A 27,448-nucleotide genomic window follows, 5' to 3' on the forward strand; every position below is an offset into this window, starting at 1 on the left:
CACCTTCACGTTCCAGCCCCGCCCCTCTGCTTCAGCTGCTAGGTTGGCATACCGCAGCCTCTTCCGCTCATATGCCTCCCCGATCGAATCCTCCAATGGGACAATGGGCTCCACAATGAAGACACAGTGGCAGGACTTGGACCATAGGACCAGGTCCGGGCGCAAGTTCGTTACTGCGATTTCGGGTGGAAAGCTGAGCCTCAGAACAATATCTTGAAAATTCCAACTCCAAGTTTACATCAAATAAAGTTAGATGATATGGACCTAGTAAGTGAAAAATGTAACAATACATTTTTAAGACAGTATTCAGTAAACACCTTATATCCAGGTATAGCAAGAAGCTCATTCATTCTTAGGGATTATAACAAATGTGAAAAATCAACTATTGGGACAAAATACTTCAAATTCCCCCAAAATGTAAAGAAGTTAATTTAAATATAAACAACATCTATCCCTAAAATTATTTTTTAAAAAGAAGATTTCATTTTGTTGTAGAAAACTGTTGTAATTGTAAAACAAAGTTCCATAAACATGGATTTCTGTTTTTTTCAAAACATCCAAGTAGGCATATTCCTCAAAGATAAAAAAAACAGAGTTCTTGGTAAATAACCTCATCATCATCACTAAATATTATATTCACAAGTGTCGATGTGCCAAATCCCCACCTTCATGGCTTACATTAAAAAATTATATATCCTTGTTACAAAAATGTCTGAAACTATCCCCATGCAGATAAATTATACTCACTCATGGAAAATCTTCACCTGTCCTAACCCCCCGGTAACTGTTTAGAATGGACTTACCTTTTCTTTTCTCCTCGTTTTTTTTATTGTTTATTATCCCTTTTTTATCTTGTGCATTTAAGATCCTTCAATTTTATTTTCTATATGTGGAGGTGTGAATATGTAAAGTTAAAAAAAAACTGTTTACTTTTGAGTATGTAATTGTTTTGTCTATGTGACATGTTTGAATAAAAAAAATAAATAAAAAAAAATCTCCACTGGTTGAGAGGTCTCTCATCCAGAGCTAAATACAGAGTTGCGACGCGCTTTGATGTCGCCGGCATGGCTGTCACGTGGTCCATGTGAGCCTCCGTAGTTACAGACGTCACAGCGCTTTCAGTCAGCTTGAACGGGTCTTAGCGGGACGGAGCACAAAAACTACAACTTTAACTTTTACCATGCATTTTGCGGTAAATATTGACCCTTAAAAGTGCATTGATCACGTCACTGAGGATGTATTTTATCAATGTTTTTCTTCTTTGGAGCGGCAGAGACACATTTATCAGCGTTTTAAATGGTAGAGGGTGCCCCTACCTCGTCCTCCTTCATACTGAATCATGCCAGCGGTCCAGCTTACCTTCAGATCTACATCCTCCAACAGAGCATGATATCACTGTCTGTTCCTCCTGTTGTCCCAAACACTCCATCTGTAGAAGATGTCCTTCAGTCTGTCTGTTCTCTCTGGTGTCAGATGGAAAATGAGCTGAATGGCAAAGCTGGGCTGAATAAGTGATTTTAAAGAAGCTTTAAATGACTTGGAGGGAAATATGTGGCTGTTGATGCTTTGACTGATGAGCCGGGATCAGTTATTCTTTTCTGTAGAAGACCTAATTATTCTGTATATCTCATGTGAACCTTGAAGCAACTCTGCTGGAGTTGGGTTAGATGGTCATGTTGATCATTTCCATCAATCACCAGTGAGTGGGATCAGGTCTGGATCACTGAAAACTCAGTTTCAGGAACACAACTCTTTGTCATTCTTAGTCTCCTCCATAAAAGTAGATTTTTACATCTTCAGTTTCTTGGTAGTCCCCAGAACAACCATCTTCCACCATGTCCCACCCTCTGACTTTATCACCCGCAGCCATGTTAGTAAGATGGAAATGTCTCTTCTACCAGAACATCATCTGCTTCTTAGATAAAACTGCATCTCACAGATTCCACTTATTCAGCTCCTCTTAGTCACAGCACCCTCTGCTGGATTGTAGGGGAACTACAGCAGACTGACATTTATTGGAATCTTAGCAGTGTGGTGTGAGGACAGGATGGTGGAACTACATATTTATTGTTCTCACTGTTTTCCCCAGAGATTCTTAGTGGGAGACTTATGACACCATCTTCAGCTGAAGCCTCTTGGTCTCATCCTGTTCCCTCTTTGTTCCCAAGATACTTTCATCAGTCAGATTAACCTTCAGTTAGTGCATCATTTAATTCCAACAGAATCATGTCAGCATCACTATGGGGTATCATGGATATATTTATTTATCATTTCTTCAAAGTAATTAAATATAAACTCCATTAGTAGTAGATAAATATGTAGATATATTTTTTTCTGATAAATAGTTTCTGTCTATTGTGTTTTATCGTATATGTATAATGTATTATTTCTTAATTTTTCAACTTAATCATACACAGAATAACATGTTTATATTTCTACAGTCAGCTCAACACTACAGATATCTGTACAATGTTTTGTATGCCATGCTTTTTGTACATTTACATAGAACAATACATTTTATTGAGAAAAAAACCCTCCTAACTCGGTCACATGGTACGGCCGGTTCGAAAGGCCTCTGAATCACCACATAGTCATCGACATGCGCCTCGGTACAAGCTTCACAAAATACATCCGAAGTTACTGGACACGCGCTTCAGAGTCAAGACCCTGTTGGAAACATCACCAGAGAGTCTCTATTATGAGGAGAGGGAAAACTGGCGGCTATTTCCGAGTGGTACTGCACTCTAGGGGCGCCAACGAAGCAGTGCAGAGCACGCCGAACTCTATGGTGGTACTATGAAATCCACCTTAGATGCAGCCATTGCTTTGGATATAATTTTTTATATTTTTTCATTTTAATTTTCCTAAAGGCAGGATAAATTATCCTTTCAAACGGCACTTGGTTTGATTTTTTAGACTCACTAGATTAGTTTAAAATACACATTTATTGTCAGTATTGCATCCCGAGTGACGTCACGCATGTGGCATCACTTTACGGCATGATCAGTCCTAGCGCTGAGCTAGCAGAGAGGGATTAGCTCAAATAGTTACAGATTTCAGCACAGCCCTTTTACATACTCTCTGACTAGCCTCTGGTTTAGCTTTGGTTGTTGTTAGCGGCACCAGGTTAGCACTCTGGCACAGTGGACGAGTGCCGTAAAGCAGCCGGTCGTAATCAGCCGTGCGTTCTTCAGATTCCGTTAGCTAGATGCTAGCGGATACTGACTCGCAAATGCCAGACCTGTAAGAAAACAGAAAGCTATAACTCCCAGGTTATTGTACTTTCGATATAAATCCACATTCCTCTGTCAGAAATCACAGTATTATTTTCAGGTTTCAGCCGCTAGTGGGGACATTTTTTGAGTTATTAGCGCCAGCCCTATGGAAAATGGTCATTCTGCACTCGCTCGCCAGCGCCCCCAGAGAAAATCAACTGAACTTCAGCCAAATTTTTTATAATGGGGCGAATAGGAAGTGGAACGGCTGTCTGTAAAAGGGCTGTGACATCACTACAGACAAATACGCACATTGAGAAACGGCCCATTACCCGACACACACTGCGAAGCCTCGGCTCATCTCGGCTCATCTCGGAACATCTGGTAGCATAGCAACAGAAAGCTGCATGCAGGTGAGTCCAGAAAAGAATGAATTTAGCGGTCAGACGTTAGCAGAAATGTCTTCAAAGTGCTCTGTGTCATTGGTTTGATTCCTGCTGCTGGACACGGGCAGTCAGAACATGCAGCAGAGAGTAAAAAGTTCAGATAACCTGGCTGCTATTCACAGTTAGCCCGGCATGCTAACGCTAACCGTTAAACCATCCCAGAAACACAACCACAGTCACGTGACTCCTCATTCTCAATATGAGAATAAGGAGTCACGTGACTCCGGTCGGCCATGTTGACAGAAGAATCTATTGGTTGCCAGGGGCAACGCCATTAACTTAACAGATATCTTCCCGCATTTGTCATTTCGGCAGGGCAGAGACGAATACAAAAGAAAGAAAGAAAGCAAAGCAATGGAGAGAGATAAGGCGAAAGAAAAGGGACCTTACAGGGACAAGCTTATTACAAGCGCAAAGCAGCGGTATTTGGAGAAACTGTCCAGCATCTAAAATATTGATCCTTACGCGCTCCCTGCAGCAGAATAGCACAGAGACCTGGACCAGTTACCTCCGTGCACATATATGGACATAGTCAATTATCTTGTCTTTGGTGTAAGTTACTACACTATGCAGGAGTTTAAAAGTCACAAATCTTTGGAATCGTACGAGACTTTCTGCTGTGGCTGGGTGCAGCACTTGGCCATCTACAAGCCTCCAGGTGGCTCTGGTGATAACAGCGTTGTACTGGCAAAGGTAAGGTTCTTGTCATGCATTTTAGTATGTTGTAATTACATTGCATTGAGACACTTCTTGACCAAAATGACAACGTAATTAACTGCGACTTGTTTTGTAAACACTAGATTAACGAGATGTTCAATGTACACAAACGTTTCCAATGTTTTGATGTATGCTAAAGCTTATGTTTAGGTATTTAGTTGTCATTTGATTTTAGCCCAACGACACATACTGTAGCAGGTTATTGTGTTGGGTGTTGGGGGCTGCAAAGTGAACAAACCAGTTCTGGGTTGGCTAGGGTACTTATGTGTGATTGCAAGGCGTACATTCCTCGTTAGATTTAAGCCATTAACATTTTGAATGCAAGGTGTACATGTCCTGGTTAGATTACAGCCATTATCAATGTGTCTAAAGTGTAGACTGTAACTTGAAATAAATGCTTTTTACTGTTTAGTTTATTTCACAGGTCCTGCATTCACGGAGACTCTGAGCCTCCACTTACCAGTCCAGTGGTATCACTTCAGTTGTGTGGGGCTTGTGGACAGACCCTCCGCTGACACGCCATGGTTTTGCTCTTGTTGCGCTGAATAGTGTTTCTTTGTTCTTTTGCACTAGTAACAGTATTATTTTATTATTGTTCGTTGTCAATGTTTACATGCTGGAAATTTTTATACTTTTTATTCTGAATGCACACATGTTCTTTTGCACTGTTAACTTTTCCTAGAGGTATATTGCATTCTGCACCTTGCGCCCTTATTCTTTTTTCCTGTTCTGTTAATAAACATTGTTAAGCCATATCAAGTTGTTTCAAGCATTTATTTCAAACAAATTAAAAGGTAATGAACAAGGCACTCAAACATTTATTTCAAACAAATTAAAAAGTAATAAACAATGAAGAATGAACTCAAACAACACTTTTGCACATGTTCGTTAAGGCACAGCAAACAGTGACAATCTTATCTAAAGGCATTAGGTTTTCACACTCACATTTGAGCAGCATGTGCACAGGTACAGTTGAATGTAAAAAGCTGAATTTGTCCAGTCAGCGTGGTTCTCCAACATCTCATATGATGGCTTACCTACAACAGAATAAATAGTTTATGAAAAAAACCTATGCAATCAATGGCAAACCCATCACAGAACACATGCAAAATAAAGATACAGACTGAGAGGGTAACGCTGCTCATGGTATGACAAAAGGGCTGAAGGGGTACACATTAACACATTAGCCACATTAGGGGGTAGTTAATATTAATTTTCAAAGAGGCAACAGTTTGCAAATTGAGCATTTTCGAACAGGCAACAGTTCGCTAGTTAGCTAGGCAGCAACGTCAGGTGCACTTCAGGGTTTGCAAAAACATAAAGTAACTTCGTAGCTTTAAGAGACAACAACATAAAGAGATTTTTAGATAACGTACCCGAGTGAAAATGTAGAGAACACACTCTCATCGACGGAGGGGTGCAATCGAAAGTAAGGTCCAGCCAGCCAGGCAACCCGGCGTCTCCTCGTCAGGTCAGACGCCTGCTCTCCCTGATGCTGCATCCATTTAGGAAACCGAAAAAAAATGTATTTCGTTGTTTCTATGTTTCCCAAACGTATTATGTGAGGTACTGGAACAGTTCTTCACACAGCAGTGATTTCCAGGCATGTTCTTGCAATTCCGCACTGTTTAAACTTACTGATTTAAAAACACACGCGTACAATGTAAACGAACGGAGAGAATGGCGTTTTCTCGCTAGCATTCTGCCAACATGGCGGATAGGGGCGGGGCTCTGTACTATGACGACAATTCCTCATTCTCAATAGATTTCAATAAGCCGGCCAGATGGCCAAACAAAATGGAGCTTTATCCTTTTAGCTGTGTGTGAAACATACTTCTGGGCCCTTTTCTTCCTCTTTTCTAACCTTTTGGGGCACTTTTTGATCATCCTGTCACATTTCCCACTAAAGCTGCAGTTTTCTTAACTTCTTTCTGTAGTTTTGCTGAAATCTTTTGTGATTTAAAAAGTTTGATGATCAATGTCAAATGTAGAATGGTTCTTTCCAGACTTATCTGAGTATCATTTGGCTTTGTGATAGAAGTGTGCAGCCAAAACATGTGATTTGATGTGTTTAACGTACACAATATGCCATATTTCATGATTAGATCTTAAAATGGGACTTAATTATGCTCAATACAATGTTTCCCACAGATGTGAAGGCAGTGTGTGGTGGTGGGACGGGAGGTAAAAAATAAAGATTCTTCAAAATAATTCCTTCGTTAATAATTGGTTACACAGAACTTTATTGTATTAACCCATAAGAACCCAGACCCATTTCTATTTAAATGAAAATTAAGGGGGTTATAACACAGACTAAATAGACCACATAGAACCCATTTCAGAATTTTTTTCTCCAAAATACCACCCCCCACTGTCACAGATCTGTTATGTGACATATATGTCACATTGGGAGTTAAGAACCTGGATAATTTCTCCATCAAGGAAAATTATGGGGGACGTAAGGATGTTTGACACCTGTGTCACGGTGGGTGACACAGGTGCGGCTTATCTGCAGATATTCACATCTTCATTGTAAACAAATTAATAACATAGCTAATTACACTGGTCGGACTGTTCAGCTCTGTTTCAGACTGATACCTCCGGTTCAGGCTGGTCCTCATCCTCAACACGCACGTCTCTTTTTCAATCGCGGAAAATATTTTTCAATACTCATCTGGATTGAAGCAGCAAACATTCAGTGTAAGAGTTTAAAAAACCTACTTTATGTCATGCCATGGACTCATGCCATGTGTTTTATGTTTTAGATCATGTTTGGTTTTCAGATAGTGTCTTTAGTTCTTAGTTAGATCATGTTTTAGGTTCAGGTCTTTAGTTTTCATCTCATGCCATCAGCCTCACGTCCCTCACCTGTGTTTTCCCCTTCAGCTGCACTCAATCCCTAATCACCCTCCACAGTTTTAGTTTCCAGGTTTCTTTTCAGTTGTTGTGAGATCCTTCCCCGTCACCATCCATGCTACGCCACGCCACAGATAAGTCACAGATGAGTTTCCATGCTTTTGTTTTGTTTTGTTTCGTTATATATTTTTCCACAGTTTAGGTTTTTGTATCCGGTTCAGCCGCGCCTTTTGTTTACCATCTTTTTGTGAAATAAACTCACAGTTTTGCTTTTCATCCTCAATTCTGCATCCGCGTCCTCCCTTCAAACCCAACCTTGCTGACACTTTATTTGATTCACAGCTGCTAGTGTATAGACCTCGACAACCCAACAACATTTTTTTTTTTTACGGCAAACTTGCGACTCGTTAACTTTATAAAGAAGGCATAATCACTTGTTTGCTATGGATCAGGACGGAACAGGACAACATTGTATTCAAAATATAAAATATTTTTATAGGAATTTTTAATGTGTGATTTTATAAAGGTGATACCAACCTTTTGTGAATTTCGCCAGCCGTCTTCTTTCGGTTGAGCTAATCTAACGCAACGCTGAAGCTAGCAAACTTCCAGGGAAGCACGGAGGGGAGGGGCTGTGTGTGTGAGTAGGCTATGCGAGAGAGACGCGAGGGACAGAGAGACGGAGGGAGGGAGAGCAGGGAAAGGAAATGCAGCTTAACGAATACGAGTATTTAAATAGCGTTAAAAAAAATAATAATGAAACGCAATATGTGGCGGCCGGTGTTGAATCTGTGGCGCACCGCCACGAATTAGTCCATGTGTGGGAAACACTGCAATATAAATACTTTAATTACATGAAGAGTTTAAGTTGTGTGAAGAGGAGTCATAGCATTATTATAAAGACTTGTGGGTGATCCAGGAAAGTATCACAGGAGCAGTAGAAATCCAGTGCTCCTCAGTATCAGTGTGTGATTTCTCAGATTTACACTCAGAAGCCCATTAAAAGACAGTCTGACTGTCCTCTTCAGAAGTGTCTCATGAAAGCTTCATTATTCACTTTCCTTTACATATCCAATATTTTCTTTTATCCACGAACCAACAAGGACTGAGCACATGATAAAAAGGTTCTGGAAATGAGAACAGCTTTAGAAACGGAGAGAATCTGAACCTCAGTCTTTGGGATTAGGGCCCGACCGATATGTCTTTTTCAGGGCCGATACCGATAATTATGGAAATGGGAGGCCGATAACCGATATGTGCAACCGATAAATAGAAACATTATTCACGATAAATTAAAAATAGCATGCCCTGACACAAACTTTCATATCCATTAAGTCTTTTTAATTGTAAAAATGAAAAGTGCAGGGAGCTGCCAGCAGCATTTGTAAAATAAACCCAAACATAACTTATAAAATAATAATATAAATACATAATTATCAATAAAAAAATAAATCACTCCCTACTATGAGAATACTTGAATATATGCTATTTTTATATCAAGAAGTAATAGAAAATGAACTGACTGAGAACTAAAAAGCAAGTGTAGGGAGCTGCTTATAGCATTTTTAAACAGTAAAATAAACATAAACATCCCTGTACAACTTTACAATGAACCATCTGAGTCTCGTCGCGTACGGCTTCATTAAGTTGTTCACCTAACACCATGGTTGTTAGCGCAAGCCTGCTAGCTACTTGGTGGTGGTGTGACAGCCTGTCTGGCTACCCGTCACAAGATGTTACTCCAGATGTTTGAAACGCATCGACTGGCCAAAACTTAATTCTATTAAAGTTAAGTAAGAGGAACATTACGACCAATCACCGTTGGTTCTAATGTGCTGGGTAACCAGTTGTTACGGAACAAGATGGGCTCTCACACCGGCAGGCTACCAAGTAGCTAGCAGGCTTGCGCTAACAAATGGTTAGTCTCAGGAACAAACACAAACACGTTTTATTTGGTCTTCATTGACCATGGCTTTCAGTCGACCTTTCGTGTAGAACTACAGACACGTTCACGTTTCCATGTGGGGGTTTAAAAATGACTTTACACACGTTGTGGTGCCGTGCTTTTGCAACGTTGGTGTGTTTGTGACTTATTGCAGGGGATAAGGCTTCGTATATGCTTACCTTGAAGGGAGTTTGTTCTCTCTGCTTCAAGTAGTACTGCCACCAACGCGGCCCCAACTTGCACCGCAGCCGCCTTGAAACCGTTCGCAGCGTTCAGTAGCCAACCCGCCCCCAACTTGCGCCACGGCGGCCTTGAAACCGTTCGCAGCCTTGCATGTTGATTGGTTGTATTCCGTGTGTCAAACAAATCAGATGCTGTGACGGGCGGGGCAATGCTCATGAACTCAAAGTGGCGAGAGTGAGAGCAGAGGACGCGTTCAGAACAAAACGGCTGCAAAATTTGTTGTGAAAATTATATAAACTTATTGGTGGAAATTTATGGAAAGTGTGGCCGATATCCCCAAAATGCTAAATACTCAGCTGCTGAAACTCAGATGAGATTCATGGGATATTGCACACAGTGGGTGTCGGTCTACAGAGTTATTATTACATTTTTTTTCTGAATTTGATCAAAAAGCTACAAATATTTTGAACTGTGACCTTAGTGGGTCTTTAAAGAAGCATTTTAAAGTTCACAGGGATTTAAATAAAAAGCACAGTAATGAGTTTAATGGAATCTGACTGGATGGTTAAAAACTGTGCAGAAAGGTTATCAAGAGAAGAAGAAAAGTGGGTGTGGTTTAACACGCTGCACGCCACAGCTGGATCTTATCGTATGTGCTGACAGTTGCAGAGTCCATCAGTCGGACCAGAATGGAGCTGAAGCAGGAGCTGAAGCAGGAGCTGAAGCAGGAGCTGAAGCAGGAGCTGAACCAGGAGCAGAACCAGGAGCAGAACCAGGAGCTGAACCAGGAGCTGAAGCAGGAGCAGAACCAGGAGCAGAACCAGGAGCTGGAGCTGAAGCAGGAGCAGAACCAGGAGCTGAAGCAGGAGCAGAACCCCTCCACCAGTAACAGAGCCGGCTCATCCTCTGGGTCCACCGGGCCACAGGTCAGTGTGTTTTTTGAAGTTTTTATTTTATTTCTTATTTATTTGGTTAGGACTCTGCACATTAATCAACATATCAGCAAAGCATCCATGTAAATATGCCGGAGTTAGCACAGTTGCTAAATTTGATCCGTTGTCCTCAGGCAGGTATCATAAAAATACACAGACAATACACCATGACAAAAACCTAAAGAACAAACAAAGATTTACATCAAAGTTAAAGGGATAGTTCGCCTCTTTTGACATGAAGCTGTATAACATCCCATATCAGCAACATAATTTATGAACATCTTCTTACCCCCTGCTGCGTCCTGTGAGCAGAGTTCCAGCCTCGTTTTGGTGTTGATGAAAGTAGTCTGGCTAGTTTGCTAAGGTCCCGAAAATAAAGCGTTTTGCTTCTCAAAACAATATGCGTTCAAAAGAGTAATACATTTGCATCACAAAATCCTCCCTCCAGAAAAAGTCAGAGCTCACATCGCTTGGCCCTATTTTCTCTCTCCCTTCGTATCACTGCCTGCTGTGTAAACCGTGCAGACCGAAGTGCAGCGCGACTACTTGCACAGGAAATGTTTGCGCACACCTGTGGCTGTTTATGGGAGAAATCCCACCCATCGCGCGTCATGCCGTTTTTTTCAGAATGTCATTTGCTATTCAATCCGCCACTCCAAAGTAAACTGGTTCGAGCCGCACACAAAACAAGTAGTGCAGATACTTTTGACGCATCAGTGAGTAACTGACTATTGTGCCCCAGCAGACAGGGTAAACAGTCATCTATTGGAACAAGTAAGATGTCATTCAAAAGCTAAAAGACCAGAGCTGTTTCGGTATGACGTTGGGACTAATACATCAGGCTAACTGAAGTTATGATCAAGAATGTGCGGAAAAATATGCTTCCGACAGAAATTCTGAAAGTTAGCCACCGCAGACTTTGTGTCTTTGCGGGCGAAATACTTTGAAATACGTTGTAGACTAACTATTTTACTGGAGTACATTAATTGGACCCTTGCCAACGTGACAGGACTGTTTTTATTGGAATTGTATCTTTTCTTAGAATACTGTGAGGCTTTATAGGTGACTTTGATACTTTTTTTTTGTTGCGACTGGTTTTACATAAGTGTTAACTGCGTCCACAGTTCTGATTGTATCCTGGATACATCATTGAAATCACAACACCCTTAGCTTTCCAACGGTATATAACATATGTAGGTACATATAAAGGCGGGCTGAGGAAAACCCCGGATTTGCGCTGAAGTGTGCAACGTCCCGCCGGCTGGACATAAAAACGTTAAGGAGTTAATAAATGTTCAATTTGCTCAGTTTGTGTTTTTCCTGGTTAAAATAGGCAAAGTGTTTCCTGGTTTCATCTCCTCTCTCTGAGCTGCAGATCCAGATGTGGTTGAGTTAAAACGGACTGTGTTTCCCTGATGGCTGTTGAGCTGAATGGCTGCAGACCTCTGAGTTGTAAGCTGGAACAGAGGGTTAGTGTAAAGAATGTCATGTATTACCACCACTGTTACTTTTATTCCTTTAAACCAGTGGTCATCAACCTTTTTCAGCCCAACCTCTACATGGTGTTTAAGTGAACAACTTGGACAAGACTCTGGTTCCTTCCATCATTTAGAAATATTGTAGCTCAAGTTCCTTTTCAGAGTTTCATCATGACAAAAAGAATTAGTAAAAGAGCAAAAAGCAAGAGTTTACTGCTTAAAAAGCTGAACGTGTGCAGAACACATCAGAGCACAGTGCTGATAGCTGAGGGCACTTATAAACGCACCCTCAGCGTGATCAGAGAGATATTTAGACCTGAGTGCCTTGGTCTGTCCAGGTCCAGTTAGAATATGTTGGTTAGCGTAGGTTAGCTTAGAGAAATCTTTTGTGTGAACTTCAAAATGATCAAAGTCTTCTTCCTCTCTGTCATTGCAGAAACATGGAGCCCAAGAGGGATCCAGATGGCACTGCTGTAAGGACTGTGGGAAAGTTATCAAACGATCAAATTTGAGGTATCATCAGAGGCTTCATACTGGAGAGAAGCCATACAGCTGTGACCAGTGTGGGGCAGCTTTCACTAAATTATCTCATCTAAAGACACACCAACGTATTCACTCAGGAGAGAAGCCATACAGTTGTGGTCAGTGTGGGGCAGCTTTCACTACATTATCTAATCTAAAGAAACACCAATGTATTCACACAGGAAAGAAGCCTTTCATCTGTGGTCAGTGTGGGGCAGCTTTCACTCAATCATCTGATCTAAAGAAACACCAACATATTCACACAGGAGAGAAACCTTTCATCTGTGGTCAGTGTGGGGCAGCTTTCACTAGATTAGATTATCTAAAGAAACACCAACGTATTCACACAGGAGAGAAGCCATAGAGCTGTGGTCAGTGTGGGGCAGCTTTTACTCAATTATCTAGTGTAAAGATGCACCAACGTATTCACACAGGAGAGAAGCCTCACAGTTGTGGTCAGTGTGGGGCAGCTTTCACTACATCAGGTAGTCTAAAGAGACACCAACGTAGTCACACTGCAGAGAAATGATTGGCTTAAATCAACTACAGTTTTTATGGCAGATGAGCAAACATTCACCTGGGAGCAGCTACAGGAACTACCAAACAGAAGCCTTGCCTTTGTTCAGATTAAAAATCTTCTTTGTGGATTGCCACCTTCTCTTGTCAGGACTTTAGTTCTGAATGTTCTGTAGGGAGCACATGTTTGAAGAACCATTGAAAGTGCTTTATAATTTGTTGGGATTGCTTTAACTGGGGACGGATCTCCCGTTCAAGACAAACATGATATTAATTGTGAGTTGATGGACAGAACAAAATGCAGTCCGTTTGAAAGTAGAAACATGTTTATTCTGTTATACTGAACATATTTGTGTTGTTTAAAGTTTAGATCCACAAAGTAGCCTCGCACCAGCTCTGGGTATTTCTGTAAACATCTGAAGAAGCAATATATCATTTCAGTTTGATGTGAAGTCGAGCTTTACACTTGTCTGTATTTCATTGTTCTGCATTTCATTAAAGGTCAGATGTTAACTTTTCTCATGCTTTTCATGTTCTTGCTACACAGATATTTTTGAAGAAAATGTGTGTTTGGTTACGAGGGAAAGTTGACCCTTATCATCTTCCCCAAAGAACCAGAAATCTTTAACGCAGTCTGAAAAAGGTTTGGAGTTGTTCCCTGTACTTCCCAGACAGCTGTATGATGCTCATGACTGAAGCTGAAAGTTAAGGCTGTTCCAACACTAAAAGGGCACGAGGCTCAACTTCAAGCTGTGAAACTCTTTCAAATGTCTGTTGTGTTGGAATCAGATGTGTGAACGCATTTTAGTCCAAACGTCATGGCTGCACTGAGGGAAAAGGCAGCTAAGCAGGCTAACGGTACTTTGAATTGAACCGTTTAACACGAGAAAACTGAACTGATCTGTTTGTTGCTTCTACAACTGCTCAGTTACTCACACAATCAGGTACTGAGCAGATTTACCAAACAGACATTCTGCTGTAATCTCAGATGCTCTCAGTGGCGCTGCTCATGTTGTTTTAGTCCACAACTCTTCTTCTTCTTCTTCTTCTGCCCCGACGGCTACATAACTTACCCAGAACACCTGGTGGCAGAGTGTGCACACAACACCCTTATACTTTATTGGATTGTATCTACAAACTCAAACGCTGATCATTTAAACCTGCTTCAGGCTTTTTTTGTTCCCTTTAGTTTTAAGCTGACTGTGTTTGGCGTACCCTGAGCATTTCAGTGGAAAATGTTCAGCACAGACTTGGAGTTGTATTGTGTTCTTGTGGTAACTACGTCCCCACAGCTATTATGTCCTTATGAGTTTCTTAGAAAGCGCTTTCTGCCGCTCACAGTGGGAGAATCTCACTGACAAATCCCACTTTGGCCTAAAGATGTGATCAGCGGTGACTTTTGTGTGTTGGCGACTGGCGCTACGGTCCTGGCTGAAGAGGAAGTAGCCACCAGAAATGCAAGACAGTCGCTGTTGCGACTGAATGTTACGCAGGACTGTCAGACAGAGACTGCAGACAGAGCGGTAACAGGAAAGCAGGAGGATCACAGAGCTGGTTAACAACAGATTCTGTAATCCTGGACGTGTCACTGAGAAGGAGCGTCTCTGCACCCCAGATGTTGAACAGCTGGCTGTGAGTTTCTGTCCATGTTGTCTGCTGAGTTCACCTGAGTTACCCACTGACGCTGTGTGTGACATCAGCTGAGTTGTTGCTAAGCTACAGAAACAACAGCCGGACCCACTGATGGAGACCTCTGAAGGTTTCTACCACACCTTCCTCTCTGCTACACTTCTGCCGATTACATTTTATTTAGTTCTCTGTAACAGCAGCTGATCTTTAATAATAACTAATCCTGCAGGGATATAATTTACCTTCAGGGATCAATCAGTATTGTTGAGTTGAATTCAACTGAGCTCATTTACAAAACTCATTTTGTTTGATTCATTTAAATGTTGATAAAACTTTATCATAAAGTCACATTCACCTAGTTAATGATAAAGTTTCCCGTCTCATGGTCTCCCTGTCTCCCCCAACGAGATGCAGTAAGGTGTGGTTGAGGTGCAGCTTTGAGCTTTCTTTCTGAGGCAGAAACTGAAGTGTTTTACCTTCTGTCAGTGTGAGGTCCCATCCTGGACACATGCCTGAAGTCTCTGAAGGATAGGTGGAGGCTCTAAGTTGTGGGGAAATGTCTTCATTTGTAAAATTCAGTCACAAAACAAAAGAAACTCCTTAAGGCTAAAATAACTTTAATGATTACAAATCAGTGGAGGTCTGCTCGGGGCCCAAATGCTAATTACTCCTTTCAACAGCGGCATTCCTCATCAACTGTGACAAACGGGCATTTGTAAAGTCATTAATAAAAATGTAGGAGGATCTCCGGGTGAGAAGGAGCAGGAACAACGAGCGCACAAAGACAAAAGGTGATGGAGCAGAGCTGATGACCTCCAGGTAAACTCTGAAGGGTGGCAGTTACATTCCACAGCACACATGATAACGATCCTTTAACCATCTGCAAGCGAACGAGTGGCGTTTCTGTAGATTTACACCCTCTGCCTGACTGTTGATAAGCTACCTGTCATCTGCCACACCTGCTGCTGTGACACAGGTGTCATGTCCTGAGGAAGTTCAGCCTGTTCCCATCAGGTGACTCCGCTGTGGACTCCACCTCCTGCTGCAGGGAGGATGGAGGTAAAAAGAGGCAGATGGAGAAGCACACACACAGCAGCCTCCTCCCACAGATCAGTCCAACGTCTGCAGTCGCCAACGAGCTTCCAGAAACCTTACTTTGATTGTTGGTCTCTATCCCTGAAAGAAATGATGATCAGATTCCTTAAAGAGTAAAACCTGGAAGTCCACAGAGGATCTGAGGGAACGGAACCCACAATGAGTCCAACACCAGGCAGCGTCCCATCATCCTGAGCTGATCTTTGTGAGCAGCTTTGTTCACGAGTTCATAGGCAAAGCTGCGTCAAGCTAGCTGTGCTGGGAAGAATTAGCATTAGCATTAGCAGCCCCTCTGAGAAATCTGCCAGGAGCCGCCACTGAGTTATTATGATAAAAACCTGCATGTAAAGCATAAATAAATAGGTGTAGAAGTGAAATAAATCTCTTTCTCTCAGACTGCATCTTCTGCAGCCATCAGAGCTGTTTGTGTTGAGTTCAGCTGCATATTTTCTGATAATCTGCTGTAATCTAAACTTGACTAAAGTGTCTCCCAACCAATATATACAGGATACAGTGAATTATGATTCCAACTGTTTATTTACATCTCAGCATAAAGAACATACAATGTTCAGTAGATTTTACATGAAACATTTATTCTTGTTTTACCACTGATGGAGCAACAAGCCTGAAAGAGATACAATTATTTTCTGATATATAACTTCTGTCTTTTGGGTTTTATCTTTTATGTATAATGTATCATTTCTTCATTTTTCAACTTAATAAAATATCTGAGTAGTACACAATCTGCTTCTACTTCTTTATCATATATTAGTGGTTATATATATATATATGTATATATGTAACATATGTGATGTAGGATAGGTGGGTTATTTTGCCAAAGAAACGATATATGAAATATAATGCACACACACACACACACACACACACACACACACATATATATAAGGTATCCTACATCACATATGTTACAGAGCAGAATATTCTTCTATTATTGCTGACCCTACTATGAATGTTAAAATATGCTGACTCATGTGTCCCGTATCATGCCTACATGTATCACGTTTGCAGAAACAAAAATCCGGTGAAAATCAGTTTTGTATTCAGCGAGTTGTGATTGATTAAATGCGCTGACGCTTCATGGCTCCAGACAGACAGATTACACTGAGTGGAGCGGTGACCGGTCCAAGATGGCTGTCCCAGGTTACAGCCAAGTAGGCTGAAGGTTTGGTTTGTTGTCCGAGGGCTCTTTACATGTACAAATACCGAGGGATATTTACAGTTGAAAAACAAAATCAGGCAAACATCTTACATCACACAACAGTATATTGTACAATAGTATCATCTTATTTAGAAAAATAAAGAAAAAGAGAGAGAAAGAGAAAAAAAGAAAAAAAAAAGATAGAGGGAAAATTCATACACCCATGGATGCCTAGCGACGCATCCATGGGTGTATGAATGTGTGTGACTGAGTAGAAAGCCTGTAGTTACAGACTAAGACGTGCTGTGTGAGTGTGGCTGAATGTGGCATGTAGTGTTGAAGCTTTGAGTGGTCATTAAGATCAGAAAAGTGCTGTACAAGAACAGTCCATTTCTACTTTCTGATAAGGTTCTGTGTGGGCGTGGCCTAAAGCCCATCTCTATCTGACACCACTGTCTCTTAGAGTTCCTCAAACATTTCCTGTTGTCGAGTTTAGCAGAAAACACCTGAGCTGAAACAAGGTGGGGCGAGCAGTGGTAAAGCCCTGCTGGGCCCCCCCCCACATACCACTCACACCGTTTATTCTTTACACGCTCAGCTGCAGGAGTTTGGATCAAACTGAGCATTTATTTTACATTCTTTTCACTTAGTTTCTGTCCGCTCTTAATTGTGTAAAGTTCCTCCTGAAGCAGCTCATCATCATGTGTTTTCCATCTGACCTCAGCCTGACCTGTTTTAGTGTCCACTCCCTTCTTGTTTTATCCACTTTCACTTAAGTTAGCACAACATGCTGCAGTCAGGTCCACTACCCCCTGCGTCCCAAACACCTCTTTAAACCAACCAAACCAGTCCGAGTTCGGCAGCATTTGGAGGTCCACATCAAAAACGCCATTACATTTGAAGGTAATGCCATTGCATTTTAGATTAAAGATATATGTGCACACACACACACACAAATGTGTATCCTTATGTATGTTCATGTGACTTGTTTGTCATTGTCTAACATAAACATTTTCTTGACTTGCTCTTAGATAAGAAGATCTGCTGCTGCATTTTGACTTGCAGGAATGGGGGACATTATCATCGTCCCATCTGTGACACAACTGTCCTTAGGACAGACATGGAAGCGCATGTAAAGTCTTGTTCCATACAACAAACATCCACCTCAGCTGCTGCCCAGTCCAATCCGAGTCAAGATTCATCCTTCCTCTCCCTGCAACCAAGTCCATCTGCATCCCCATCTCCAGAGCTTCTCGTGCAACAATCAATTCAAACATCTTCTATCATCCACTCCTCAGCAGACACACAATTGTCATCTCATTTTATTTCCTCTTCTGTTGAAACTGAAAAAGGTTGACTGTCCCCTCTGTTCACTAACTTGCCATCTGAAAAACTTGGCCAAACATATTAAATGATGTAACTCAAACCAACCATTTAAAGAGTATCTGTGTGGATGCCAAATATGTCATTTCCACAGTCCAAAAAGGAGGGCATGGCTTTTCAGTCCCAATACACGTACAGGACAAAACCTGGGGCCAAGTACACAAGGTGCAGTGTGAGTTGGAGGATTGCAAACAGTACTCTTAACTTTCACACACTGCGAACACATCCGTTCTTTACAATACTGCACAGAAATAGCCACAGAAGAATGCCTCATAGAAGATATGTTTACAGAAATGGTGCACTTAAAGTTTTTTTGTGATTCAAAAAAGTCAACCTGCCTTTAAAGGCAAAAATGTGCACAAGCAGCACATGTCCCTCTCTGTGTTGAGGTATTATTTGTGGAAAGCTCAAAGCACTTCTGTTTTTCCATCCATGAGCCAACTTTGCACTATTACAGTCGCCTTTGGGAGGATATTTCACTGCACATTGTACTGTGTATGATTGTGTACGTGACAAATAAAACTATCTTGAATCTTGAATGTTTGTAACGCACAATTCCTCAGCAAACACATGGCATTGCCCTTATGCCAAACCAAGGATGTCATGTGTCCACAACAATATCAGCAAATGGCATTTATTTCACACGAACCGGGATGTGTTCAGAACAGAAGAAACCATCTGGAGCGATCCTGGAGACATTCAAATTCATATTTCACAACATTTACGACATGTTGAGATTTTGTGAAGAAGTAGTAGACAAAAACAAAAAGTTTTGGCCTATTGTGAATGTCTCACTGAGTAAAGGTCTAAAGAACATTTGATCATGTTTTTTTCTTTAAAAAAAATATTTTTATGCCTTTAATGATAGGACAGTTGGAAGTAATGCAGCAAAGAACCGCTCGGTGCAGGACTTGAACCAGGGCCAACTGCGGCGAGGACTGTAGCCTCTGTACATGGGGCGGCTGCTTAACCCACTACGCCACAGACCACCCCAGAACATTTGATCATGTTGTGACTTGGTATGTTTTTTATGTTTTCTCATTGATCACTTAATAATTTGACTTGGATTATACTGTAGATATCAAGAGTTAGGGTAGTATTTAGTGGTACTAAGGTGTTCCAGCAGCACATCAACATAATTAGCATAGACAAAGAACCAAACATGAAATTTATGGTGGTTAAGAATAAATTTACAGAAAAATACAACAGAAAAAGTAATTGAAACAAATGTATAGAAAAAGAGCTGTCCAATAAAGTCAAAATGAAATGATAATGAAACGGCAGTGACGTACTCTATGGTACACAATAAAATGTATAGGCCAATGGCATCTTATGAGATGTTGGCTTATGAATATGAGTAATAGCTTAAGAGAAAATGTGCACTGACCAAACAAAAGTTTACTATACAAATAAAAACAATATACACAATAGACCGGGAATTGATAGATTTTATGTCATACTGTTTACTAATTAATTCATTTGTGAGGAAAACGATTCAACCGGAAGTGCATTCGCGATTTTATTTTGAAATATATGCCGTGCATTTCCGGGCCTGACAGTGGAGGTCTGCAGCCAGGACCTCTGGGCCGGAACTCCACCCTGTGACCCCGGAAGCAAACACCGCAGCCGGCCGCCAGTTTTCTCTGTGTGGGACTCAGCTGCTGGACGGTGTGTTAGCGTGTCTGAGGTGAATCTCTGAGTGTGAGCAGCAACAATGTCTTCAGTTCAGCATCTGAGAGAGTTTATCAGCCAGCGACTAACTGCTGCCGCCGAAGAAATATTCTCAGAGTTTGAGAAAACCATCGTCCAGTACGAGGAAGAGGTCGGCCGTCAGCGCAGACTGCTGGATATCAGCTGGAAACCGCAAATAAAGCTCCACAGAGTGGGTAAGTAAGGCTGTGTGGAGGAACAGGGCTGCAGCTCTGAGCTCCGCTCCGGTTCTGTTGGCCTTTAACGGGCCTCATCCTGAATCCACTTTCTGTTAGCCTGAACGGCTTTTACGTCCTCCGCTCGAGGCCTGCCGTGATAATCACGAGCATTTAAAAAAAAAAAAAAAAAATCAACATTGAGATCGCGATTATTCACAAATTTAATTGAAAAATAAAGTTTTTATTCCACTTCTCTGTACGGATGCAGTCTCCACGCATAAAGGCCCATTTATACCCTACGTTAACTACGGAAACGGACGCTTTCACCCGGTTCCGGGGGGCGTCTCATCCGTCAGTTTGTCCGTAGGTCAAGAGCTTAGCAATCCGGTGAGCTCCGGGCGAAACGGAGCAATACCAGAGGAATTCGTGGGGGCAGTAGAGAGTCAGGAGCGTGTTGGCTCCGGAAGTTATGGAGGAAGAAGAAGAACGAAGAGTAGGAGATTAAAAAAAATTAAGATTTAAAAATGCCAGGTAATGGAGGAGAGGATTTGTGAGATGGTCAGGGGGTATATACATTTGTATGACTGCAACTTCCTTAATTGACGCCATGTTTCTCAAACCCGCGGCTGACAATGACTCAATATATACCGCCCTCTAGAGGATTTCTTACGGACGTGCGCAATACGGACGGAGGCATAAACAGAAGCTCCGGGAGCAACGTATGGACCGGACAGACGAATTTCGTCCGGTTCCGTAGGGCATAAATGGGCCTTTACTCAGCTCATGTTACGGACCTGTGGTCCAGCTTGGGTTGCCACCTTTCAGAAATGAAAATAAGGGACGCCCACCATGGCTCGTCTGGGCTATGACCACCACCGCCGACTCCTTTGGCCACTGCTCGCAGCAGTAATATGTTATTTTTGTGCCAGTGTCTTTAGTACAGTGGTGATTTAAGAAAAAAAAAAGCAACTTGATTGATACTTAAAGCTTGAAATGCTTTATTACCAATAAACACATTCTCTTATAAAGTGCAGTTAATTAAATCTTAAATTAAATCTGTGTGGAGTGTGGAACAATGAACTTTTAAATGATAAAAAAACTTAATATAACTTTTTAAGTGCAAAACCATATGAACCTCAAGGACATTTTTACTTGAAAAACTTAAAAAAAACAGAACAAAAAAAACAACAAAAACATTTGTAAACTTTATATATATATATATATATATATATATATATATATATATATATATATGTTTTCTCCGAACAAATGTATTTATTTACTGTTCCATACCTTATCAGTCTCAGCAGATGATTGGGGAATGAAGAACTGTGCCACTGAGGCTTGGTTCTGCATTCTTATGTGTCTGCAGTGTTGCTCTCCTGATGCATGTTGCCTGATATCAGACAGCCCACCGTGAGCCACAGAAAACACTCGCCGACACGTTTTACAATTGGCTTTATACTCATCGTCGAGTGTAGTGGACATTATTAAAAATGCGGGTTTTGTCGTGTGTGTGTGTGTGTGTGTGTGTCTCTAAGCAACTGTGAGTGACAGCACCGCGCGCAGGGAGCCACTCACAGAGGAGCCACTCACAGAGGAGCCACTCACAGAGGAGCCACTCACAGAGGAGCCACTCACAGAGGAGCGCAGCCGGGGGGGCGGGGCTTTGTGTGGATGCGTGTGGGACAGACAAGTGTATTGGACATTTGTGAAAATACGGAACAAATCGCATCCCGTATTGGTTCAATACGGGACGCAACATTTTGTTGCCAAATAAGGGACGATTCCGTATTTCAAGGGACGGGTGGCAACCCGAGGTCCAGCAGAAGCAAGTAGGAATGTCGAAATTTAAAAAAAGTCTTGACCGACCACTGAGCCTCATTAGTCGATTAAAGTCGGTCACCGAAAATTCTATAAGTGCCATTTATGATATCTGTGTCCTGTCGCGCGTCTTTCTCTGCCGCGTGGAACAAGTTACGCCCCAATTTTAGACTGGTTAGGCTCCCACCACACAATCAATGTTAGTTCGTGCCCTTGGTATTATACATTTTCCCCAATCATTGACCACTAGTTCTAGGCGTACTTGTGGAGGAATAAGGGTTTTGGGTAGAAAAATAATTGCTGTGCCTGCGCAGACACGCACAGCCACACATTACGCGCAACGGCGCCCTTCCAGTCACTGTACTTTTTAAACACGAATCAAACGCGGCACCGAACTCGGGCTGTTAAAAGCCCCCGTTACAAAGTCACAAACAGAGAACGGTGCATTTGGCGGTGTTACAGGAAAGTAGGTTAACCAATGACTTCGTTAAAAATAAAACTTACCGAATGCCAACAGCCTCTGTGGCGTAGCCTATGCTGCACAAAATCCTTTGCAATAAGTTCCTGTCGTCATGACATTTAAGTACAGATGAATATATCACAAGTCGGCTAAGTTAGTCTTGTGTCTTTTGCCATTACAATGTTACAATTATCATTATGTTGTAGTCCACACGCAGCCACATTGGCTTTATTTAGGTTAATAGTGGCGATTTTTTTTTTTTTTTTAACTGCGCAGACAGGACCCGTCATGTAGGCTACGGCGTACAAGTTGCAACCGGTGTAAGAGAGGACCTCTGAGGAGGGCGCTACGTGAGCTCTGCTGCGGTTGTTCTTCCATCGTGGGATGGCTCATGCTCACATAACATTTCTAAAGATATAGTGAGTTTTTGTTTTGTTTCTTTTTAAACCGACGGCAGAAAAATTCTTACCGGACGACGTTGATTCGGTCAACCATCGGTCATACGGTCATCGGTTAACATCTCTAGAAGCAAGCAGCCGGACATCTGACGGTGTGACACATCCGGCTGCAGCTGCATCTTAAAGCTCCAGTTTTCTTTCAGTTTTTTCTTTACACAATCTGATGGAGCTTCTGCTACCTTGTATGGTCCCGTCCACAGAGGAGAGGACTAGTTACGTTAGTTGGCTTTATTCAATTGTTTCTCATATTCACACCAGTGTTCATGCTGTGGTAAAACAGGGTATGGACAGGGCATCTTCTCCCTGTCCAGGCTTCATGTGGGACAACCTGACAGCATTCATGGTGGCATCTGGAGTAAATCTCGGGTTAAATAACATCATAGGGAGAGCTTCAGCCCAAGTTAACTGTGTGTCTGCATAGATTTTGTTGGGCTCTCACCAAGCTGCTCTCTGCTCACTGTTTTTAAATGCGCCAGAAAAACAAACCTTGACTTGTCTTGTGATGACATTTTTTCAGATGGTTTTCCAATTAAAGGAGCAAATCTCCTAAACGCTCTGCTTGTGTGTTTGATTTTAGCTCTTTAAGAGAGCTGTTAAATCTTATTTCAGCAATAATTTGAATGAATGTCTTGGTTCAAACACTGTGTTCTTCCTGGATTTATTTTGGACATTTTATTGTTTCTTATCTCATAACTGCAATTTTTGCATTGTAAAGCTGTTTTCAGTTTATCTAAATCAAATCAAATTTATTTGTTGCACATTCCATGTACAAAACAATTCAAAGTGCTTCACATAAAATAAAAGCATAGCTGCCAACGATTTTGGCGAAGCAGATACAATTTCCAGGCCCTAATTACGGCGCTACGCTTGACTTGAATATCCTACGCATTACCCAACAAAGATGCACAGGCACCCTGAGGCTTTTTACCTTTACCCATTGAAATACAATGTTTTATGTGTGTGTATATATATATATATTTATATATATATATATATATATATATATATATATATATATACACACCGTATTTTCCGCGCCATAAGGCGCACTTAAAAGCTTATAATTTTCTCAAAAAACAAAAGTGCGCCTTATAACCCGGAGCGCTTTATATATGGATTTATTCTTGTTAGCTTACGGACCCCGAAGCGATTTTGTGTGATACACGGCGCTCTGTCAAATTGTTTTAGTAAGACTTTGGTAAACTAAGCCGCACCGCAGCATTACGGCTACAGTAGTCATGAGCGTAGCGGAGTAAAATATATTGTGATTCACCATAATAATAACAAAATTGAACAGTGGGTTATTGAACAGAGAGCAGCGGGTAGAAGCGTCTCTACGGTCTATATTCGACTGAAGGCAACAGCGTTAGCACGGGACATGAATATAAGTGTAAACAGGGCGTTCAAAGTTAAACTGCGAGCTGCGTGGGAGCAGTGGATGACAGAAGGCGAACACACATTCACCAAGGGAGGGAGACAGCGCCGGGCGACTTTCGCTATATCTGCCAATGGATCGTGGATGCCTGGGCTAAGGTATCAGTCTCAACTGTGGTCCGAGCTTTCACGAAGGACGGTGTTCAGTCGATTTGTGCTACTTGTTGAGAATTGCTACTTTGTGGGTTTGCGCATGCGCCGAGCCAATTTTATAAGTTTCGTGTTTGAATCATCACTGAACTGCCAGGTAACAGCAACGGCACTGTTTTGTTTCGCTTTATGCGCCTTATAGCCCGGTGCGCTTTATAAATGAAAAAAGATCGAAAATAGACCATGCATTGACAGTGCGCTTTATAATCCAGTGCGCTCTATAATCTAGGAAAATACGGTATATATATATACATGTATGTATGTGTATATATATATTTATATATATATATATATATATATATATATGTGTGTATATACATATGTGTGTGCAGAAAGGTTATCAAGAGAAGAAGAAAAGTGGGTGTGGTTTAACACTTTGCACGCCACAGCTGGATCTTATCGTATGTGCTGACAGTTGCAGAGTCCATCACTCGGACCAGAATGGAGCAGAACCAGAAGCAGAACCAGGAGCTGAACCTTGAGCAGGAGCAGAACCAGGAGCTGAACCAGGAGCAGAACCTTGGGCAGAACCAGGAGCTGAACCTTGAGCAGAACCAGAAGCTGAACCTTGAGCAGAACCAGGAGCAGAACCAGGAGCTGAAGGAGGAGCAGAACCTTGAGCAGAACCAGGAGCTGAACCTTGAGCTGAACTTTGAGCTGAAGGAGGAGCAGAACCAGGAGCAGAACCAGGAGCAGAACCAGGAGCTGAAGCAGGAGCAGAAGCAGGAGCAGAACCAGGAGCTGAACCCCTCCACCAGGAAACGAGCCCGCTCATCCTTTGGGTCCACCGGGCCACAGGTCAGTGTGGAGGAGGTTTTTATTTTATTTCTTATTTATTTGGTTAGGACTCTGCACATTAATCAACATATCAGCAAAGCATCCATGTAAATATGCCGGAGTTAGCACAGTTGCTATATTTCATCCGTTGTCCTCAGGCAGGTATCATAAAAACATACAGACAATACACCATGACAAAAAACTAAAGAACAAACAAACAGAAAATCTTTAGAAAGATTCACATCAAAGTTAAAGGGATAGTTCGCCTCTCCTGACATGAAGCTGTATGACATCCCATATCAGCAACATCATTTATGAACATCTTCTTACCCCCTGCTGCGTCCTGTGAGCAGAGTTCCAGCCTCGTTTTGGTGTTGATGAAAGTAGTCCGGCTAGTTTGCTAAGGTCCCGAAAATAAAGCGTTTTGCTTCTCAAAACAATATGCGTTCAAAAGAGTAATACATTTGCATCACAAAATCCTCCCTCCAGAAAAAGTCAGAGCTCACATCGCTTGGCCCTATTTTCTCTCTCCCTTCGTATCACTGCCTGCTGTGTAAACCGTGCAGACCGAAGTGCAGCCCGAGCACTCCCCTGCTTCCGAGCAGCAAACACCGTAACAGCTGCAGCTATCGCTAGGTGGCTGTTAGCATTGATATGAAGGGAGGCAAAAATAGTGGACGTCATTGAGGGATACTCCATCATACTTAGCTGCCTTCCCTCTAATTTTTCATGTGTCTGGGCAAACACACCAGCTCCCTGAGCAGTGTTGAATCACTGTGACAAAAGTAAAGAGATCATTCTCATAGGTGACTTTAACATAAACTGGGATGATAAAAAGGGAAGAACAAACCTCAAGGGAGCAATGGATAAACATAATTTTGAGCAACTCATTGAGAAGCCGACCAGAGTAACAAAAAACTCTCAAACGAGAATAGATCTCCTGTTTACCAACAGGCCAGATAGAATAAACAAGACTTTTAACTTCTTAAATGGTATATCTGACCACAATATTATCTTCTTTTCTAGAAAGCTCACAAAGCAGAGGCTAGCACGGTTGCACGGGGCACCTGCCTCCAAATGTCATCCCGAGGAGGCAGGTGCCCCACCTCAATGAAGCATTGTCAAGGATAAACTGGGAGGAAGCATTATCCTCAGAAAAAATAGAAACCAACAATGACTCCTTCACTAATAAACTAAAAGAGGTTATGTTTTTGTTCACCAGCAAGGGAGGTCGCAGAGCAAAGAAAGAGAAAAATCTACCATGGCTGGACCAGAACTACAGAAATCTACTTAGGGACAGAGATGTATTACTTAAACAATACCTGAAAACTGGTCTTACCACAGACAGGTTGAAATTCACCTATGCCCGTAACAAAGTAGTGCATAATATGAGAAAAGCCAAAGCAAACTTCTTTGTTTCCATCATAGAAAGTACTAAAGGCAATGGGAAAAAAACATGGCAAATTCTAAACAAATTACTAGGCAGGTATAATATACAAGAGAGCAAAGCGCTCGAACTAGAAGTAAACAATGATGTGGTTAAGGATCCAGCTGTGGTGGCAAATACTTTTAATGATTATTTTATAGATAGTGAAACTGACATCACAAGGCTATTTAGTCCCTCCACCATTCAACCTCGTGAGATCAATGAAAATCATCCTATTTTCCAGCTTGAAAACATAACTGAGATGGAGGTAAAAAAAGATAATTGCAGCCCTTAACAATTCTAAAGCTAAGGATATTCATGGTATCGACACCAACTTTGTTAAAACTCATATGGATGTCTTAGCAAAGCCTATCTCCCTCTTGGTTAACCAATCACTCAATGAAAAAGTGGTTCCAACTTCCTGGAAGACGGCCTCAGTATTACCCATTTTCAAAGCTGGGTCCAAAACACAGGTAGCCAATTATCGGCCCATTAGCCTCCTACCGATTGTCTCTAAGGTTGCAGAGAAGTGGGTAGCAACTCAGCTAATCAATCATCTTGATAAAGGATTTACCCCACTCCGCAGAATGCAGTTTGGCTTCCGGGCCAATCACTCCACTGAGACGGCGAACTGTTTTTTCATTGAAAATGTAAAACTGTTATTGGATAAGAACCCCTGTGTAGGAGCTGTGTTCTTGGATCTCAGGAAAGCGTTTGATACTGTCAACCATCAGGTACTCTTAAACAAACTCACTCATTTTAACCTTTCTGCTGATGCTGTTTCATGGTTTCAGTCATATATGTCAGGTAGAACGCAGTGTGTTAGGATTGACGATGCTAAGTCTTGCTATCGAGATAGTCTTGTTGGAGTTCCACAGGGCTCAATTCTGGGGCCTTTGTTATTTTCCATGTACATTAATTTCCCAGATGTCTGCCCGGAAATTAATGTCTTGATGTATGCTGATGATGCTGTGA

General features: G+C 41.7%; 1 protein-coding gene and 1 pseudogene across 1 annotated transcript in view; both read left to right on the forward strand.

Annotated features, from left to right (window-relative positions):
- The first annotated feature begins 11,148 nt into the window (after positions 1–11,148).
- LOC142368741 (uncharacterized) lies at positions 11,149–12,823 on the forward strand (annotated as a pseudogene).
- A 6,866-nt stretch (positions 12,824–19,689) lies between these two features.
- Positions 19,690–27,448, forward strand: part of LOC142369309 (uncharacterized) — a 29,835-nt gene continuing 22,076 nt past the window's right edge. Inside the window, exons 1-2 of the mRNA XM_075451649.1 lie at positions 19,690–19,962; positions 24,686–25,068. Of these exons, the coding sequence (XP_075307764.1) occupies positions 19,791–19,962; positions 24,686–25,068 (555 nt within the window). The 5' untranslated portion in view covers positions 19,690–19,790. The remainder of the gene's footprint in view (positions 19,963–24,685; positions 25,069–27,448) is intronic.

This window comes from Odontesthes bonariensis, chromosome 19 (genome assembly GCF_027942865.1).
Source record: "Odontesthes bonariensis isolate fOdoBon6 chromosome 19, fOdoBon6.hap1, whole genome shotgun sequence".
Classification (NCBI taxonomy): Eukaryota; Metazoa; Chordata; class Actinopteri; order Atheriniformes; family Atherinopsidae; genus Odontesthes; species Odontesthes bonariensis.